The following is a 5,636-nucleotide window of genomic DNA, read 5'->3' as shown; positions in this document are numbered from 1 at the left end:
CGGGCCACATTAGCGTTATGGTTGCCCTCAAAGAGCCGCTTCTCACTTCAAGACTATAAATATATCTACTCTATAATACTACATAATAACCTCTGCATTGCATCATTATTGTTTAAGTAATAACTTATTAACCTCATAAGTACTTCTGGAGGCAGGAGTGCAGGGGAAATAATCACAACAACAATTCATACAAAAAATATATGATTGGTAAGAAGAACACATGTTTGAGCATTCATATATTATCAGTAGTGTAAAGTAACATTTACTCAAGTACTGTACCAGTTCAAGTGAAAGATGCTGCACTCTGACAGCGTTGTAACTTGTTTTATTTAAGGCAGTAAAATAATTTGTTGATTTGCTTCCTTACAAAGGTTAAAGGTGGGTAACTCACTTCAGAAACACTTTTTGTTATATTCTATGAATGCTCTTAACATCCTGATAGCAATGAGTAGAATGTTGAGGTACTTGTACTTTACTTAAGTATTTTATTTCTAATCTTCTCAATGAATACTTTAACTTTTTGTACTTTAAGTAGGCTAGATTTTGATGCTAATACGTTTGTCCTTTTTCTTGAGTAACATTTTAAAAAGCATGGACTTTCACTTGTGACAGAGTAGCCTATTCCTACACTCTGGTACTTCTACTTTTACCTAAAGTACGCGGCATGAGTACTCCTTTCACCTCTGAATATCATACATGAACGTCTAACAAAATCTAGAGGTGAAAGAAGACATTACTTTACTTAAAGTCCTCTTCACTGCCCAATGTTCATAATGGTTTTTTGAGCACATTTGAGAGGATTTTTGTAAATGTGTGTTCATCTCTGAACAGTTGTCTCTCTGCTTTCCCATCTCTGCATGTATTTACCCACTTCATATCACCCAATCATCTCTTAGTTAGTTTCTGCTCATCCACATATGTTTTCCTCTAAACTGCGTAGCTTAAAGCTGGTCTGAAAAGAGAAAAGGAAACCTCCGTTAGGGATTCCTGCGTTCTTTACTGACATGCCCTGCGACAACAGCAGTATTCTCAGCTCGTCTCTGCAACAGGGCAGCAGTTCCTTTTTCTGTTTTATGTCTGATAACACAGCGCTCTACTTTTGGGGCTAAATGCAGAAGTAGGAGTTGAATAAAGCGCTGCGCAGATGAGAAAAATGACATTACAAAATGGATACATCTGCTGCAAACAGAGAATGTGAGTAGCAGAGAAAAAGTTGATGTTTTTTGAAAATGACTTTCCACAAATGTCCTTGACACGTGAGTATGCGGTCATGGGGGAGGATAGGATTGTCTGTTTTTAACTTTCACGGAAAAACCTGAGAGCTTCTTACTTTTTGAATATAGGCATGAAGTGGTTTACGGATTTGAAATGCTAAACGAAACAATGTATTCATTAATTTCTTCTTGAATCGTTTCCAGTGCTTCTCCCTATGAATTAGATAAATACATGTTGCTGTTATGAATCAACAAAGTAGTTGCTCGTATAACATTTGCCTGTGTGTGTGCTCAAAGTGTCTATATCTGTATTTCTGTGCACTCTTACAATGACAGCCACTTCCTGTGTGTGTGTAATGACTGAGCCGTTGTTTTACACAACCTCATTATGTGTCAACCAACCAAGTACTATGACTTTTGACGTCAAGTTTCCAACGTTGGAACAAAATCATGAGTTTTTAAATTGTGGCACGCTCAGAGGAGGCGTAGGAATTTAAACCAGTAATGAGAGTACTCTGAATTAGTCAGCTAGTTTTCATAGCTCAGCTCCAATTCCTTCTGTAGGATAGAATTCATCGATGTGAAAAGCTGTCGTAACTGCCATTGACAAACACTTTAAATGAATGTAAGGGAACATATGGATATATATTAGTGTTTCAGCTTTACTTTAACAACGTTTTGACAAGAAACAACTATAACAACTGTGGATTTGACAAAGGGGAGGATCTGAGCTGAGTGGGCCTTCACTCACATGGTGTTTACAGGCCTCTGCAGAGTCATAAAGCAGCTATGAACCCTGGGTAAATTAGCTGTTTATGAACCTGTTAAGCCCGAGAGCCCCCTGGCTGCAGGGTGTTTTTTCACGAAACTGTGTCTCAGGGCTTCTTAATATATAAAAACCTATTAATGTGTCATAACCATTTAACGGGAAGAAACTAGGCTAACTGACAATACGAACAATCTTTACCGAAACAAAACACAAGTCTCACAAGAAGCGTCTAAATGAGCCCTGAGGGAAAAAATGCTAACACACTTAGCACAGAACTCAAGGTAAAAATACCCTTATTACTTATCGTAACTGCACATAGAAGATATCAGATTAAAGCTGGGATTCCACAGATTCTATAGGTATTAGTATCATCACTGAGCGATCAGAACTCGTGACAGGGGAAGCAAACACATAGATCACAACACGTATAGCATTACGGAGCATTCAAGGGAGGTCGTCTCACCTTAGCTGTTATTCTGATCAAAAGTCGTGTTCAATGGCATTAAAACGATAAAAACGCGGCTAAAGGTTAATCCAATGGTTAATCCAATGTGTCTGTGTCACTTTGAAATGATTACTGATAATCCATCATTCCATTTTTATGTCAAAAACGGAGATTTCCTATTAGCTGCTACGATAGTTACTAGAGAGTATCGTAGCTTCCTGTCTTGGGCATTCTGGCTGCGCATCACTCATTCACCAATGGGTAATGTTCAGATGGATTTGAGGAACTTCCCCTCGATTCTATTGGCTCTAACGGTTAAAAAGATATGTCAATCATCAAAATCGACCAAGAGATATGGAAAATCCACCCAAATGACCCCAGAAGTGGGTTTTTTGTGCTAAACCTCTCTAAAAAGTTCAAATGTCACTTGTTTTGCATCAATCTTGATACAGAGTACTTATTATATGTTATAATTTAGATTCCTAAAGCTTTTAGTCTACTATCCCATCATTCAAGGGTGGTTTTCACTAAGTAATTAGTAACACTATAATTAAAAAATGTTTACTACGTTCAATCTGAATTTACTTTAAAATAAAAACATCTATATTGATTCTGACTTTTCTACATCCAACTCACCAATTCCAATTAATAAAAGATTATTAATTTACCCCTGTTATAGTCATTTGTTCTTGGAATGTCATTTTCAAGCCTGAGACCTGAAAAACTGGCTCAACTGGTTAAACACAATGTTTTGCCTAGTAAGGAGAAATAGCTTTTTTTCAAGCTGTTGAACCTTCTGCCACAGGATAGTTGGATAGTTTTGGCCCCTTTTTGTCTTCTCTGATTGTTGATTGTCCCTCCTTTCCTGCCGTAGCTGGATCAGCTGCTGTGTGGCAGCAAATCAGAGACGTGGGACGTGAAGACGCTGATGGAGTGCTGTCGACCGGACCACGGCTACACACACGACAGGTGGGACCAAACTCCATTTTATTTATCAGAGGGTCCTTTTAATGATCCAGGCACATTTTTCAGACTCCCTAAATAACACACGGTGTGTATAAGCAAACCTTTCTGGAGTTTAATGTGTATTTCCTCCGTGTTTTGCAGCCGCGCCGTACGGTTCCTGTTCGAGGTGCTAAGCAGCTTCGACGCCGAGCAGCAGAGACTCTTCCTGCAGTTTGTCACAGGAAGCCCCAGACTGCCCGTCGGTGGTGAGTCACCTCGCACACATTCACATGTCCCGATCATTTGGATCAATACTGAGATTATTTACACATTTTAGGAGCTACACCATTTAACATTTCATAAAACTGCAATTTCACATTTTATGGAGAATAGCACTCTTTCACTCCATTGTTGTGCTTATGTTCAAATCTTTGCTTCAAAATGATACTTAACCTGACCACCGTGCAACTCCTAGACGCTAAACTATGACCCAGACTTAATTTAAAAGCCTTCACTTTAATGGCGTGCTACATGCCTGCTAATTTGCAAATCTTTCTCATTCATACAACACTGAAACGTACTGCAGACTGCACATAGTTCCTTGATCAGAGCGGTCGGTTAGCAACAAAATTGATCCGAAATATCTAAATTGACCATATAGAGTGCCACAGTGACGCGTCCTAAAACCCGGAAGTGAGTCATCATTTCACCACTTCTGGTTCCCTCGCCTCGGAGCCAATGGGATTTCTCCATAGGATTTAGGAAAATATCTGAAATAAGGTCTGTGGTTGAAACACATTTAAGAGACGGATCACGTTTTGTTCTACGACATTAAATCCATCAGCAGTGACCCCACTGGTGATTTCTGAAGAGTTGACGTGTCTGAAAAACGATGGTTGTTACCGAGTGGCTGAATAGGACTTCAGAAGTTGTCGAGGCCGTTGTACGTCATTACACCGAACACGTAAACACTCTTAAGTTTGTTTGCCCTGTTCTGCTTGAAAGCAAGTACCTGCCTCCTGCAGACTGTTCAAACAAACGCTTCAACTTGTACCATTTAGAATCTGTATGTTTGAATATGGATCTTAAGTTGGCGTGACGTTGAAGCAGCGACCCTGCTGTAGTTCGTTTATAGCATAACGTTAGCATTTTGCTTCTGGTGACTAGATTTAGGATTAGAAAATTATAAAAGTAGTGTAGACATGTGGATATTATCTGGCTGAACAAAACGTGATCCGTCTCTTAAATGTGTCTAGACCACAGACCTTATTTACAGCTATTTTCCAAAATCTTATGGAGAAATTGCATTGGTTTTTGTCGAAGGAACCGGAAGGAGTTTACTTCCGGGTTTTAGGACGCGTCACTGTGGCACTCTACGGACCAATCAGAATCAAGTGTTCACCTTGGCCGTGTAACTATTTGTTTAATATCTCATTGGATCATGGTCATTTCATTGCAGGGAGCCAATTTGGAATTGCTATTGACATCCAATGAATTATCCAATCCTATCACACACACACACACTCACACTCACTCACTCACTTACACTTACTTCAAAACAACAAACACGTTATCTGAGCTTATATGAATGTATTAGACATCAAGCCATGTGTGTTTTTAAATGTAATATCAGTGCCTCACACCTGCTGCTGTGCCTCAGGTTTCCGGAGCCTGAACCCCCCTCTGACGATCGTGAGGAAGACGTTCGAGTCGACGGAGAACCCGGACGACTTCCTCCCCTCGGTGATGACGTGTGTCAACTACCTGAAGCTGCCTGACTACTCCAGCATTGACATAATGCGAGAGAAACTGTTGATCGCGGCTCGAGAGGGCCAGCAGTCCTTCCACCTCTCCTGATCTCACCACGTCTCATTCAAATGCCTTCTACAGCGACTGATGAAATCATGACTTCCTTCTTAGTTTTTTTGTAACCACATACATCAAGGCTACATGTACAGCCTTCTTGTTATAGAAAGCAGCTTGCAGAAAAATTAAGACTTTAAAAATATATATTTGCTGCCCCGGTCTCTCCAAAAAAAAAAACGGCTCCACAGGACTTAAAATATACAACAACAAAAAAGAGAGAGAGTAAAACTTATATCAGTAGTTGAGTAATGTTAAAAAAACAAAAAACATCTGGGTGACATTTTAAATTGCATTGCTATGTGATATTTAAAAAAAAAATCAAAAAAAAGGGACGTCTCCTCTCCTGAGCGGTGGACTCCGTCACTGCTGGGCGTCGGGGGAGGAAGTGTGTGTGGGG

The 5,636-nt window shown here is 39.8% G+C and overlaps 1 protein-coding gene across 1 annotated transcript in view; it reads left to right on the top strand.

Moving 5' to 3' along the window:
* The window catches only part of LOC104966621 (E3 ubiquitin-protein ligase TRIP12), an 18,962-nt gene extending 13,524 nt beyond the window's left edge, over positions 1-5,438 (top strand). Inside the window, exons 3-5 of the mRNA XM_010795817.1 lie at positions 3,301-3,397; positions 3,536-3,639; positions 5,034-5,438. Of these exons, the coding sequence (XP_010794119.1) occupies positions 3,357-3,397; positions 3,536-3,639; positions 5,034-5,230 (342 nt within the window). The 5' untranslated portion in view covers positions 3,301-3,356 and the 3' untranslated portion in view covers positions 5,231-5,438. The remainder of the gene's footprint in view (positions 1-3,300; positions 3,398-3,535; positions 3,640-5,033) is intronic.
* The last annotated feature ends 198 nt before the right edge of the window (positions 5,439-5,636 follow it).

Source organism: Notothenia coriiceps, unplaced genomic scaffold (genome assembly GCF_000735185.1).
Source record: "Notothenia coriiceps isolate Sejong01 unplaced genomic scaffold, NC01 NC01_scaffold00037250, whole genome shotgun sequence".
Classification (NCBI taxonomy): domain Eukaryota; kingdom Metazoa; phylum Chordata; class Actinopteri; order Perciformes; family Nototheniidae; genus Notothenia; species Notothenia coriiceps.
This window is presented reverse-complemented; position numbering and strand designations above follow the sequence as displayed.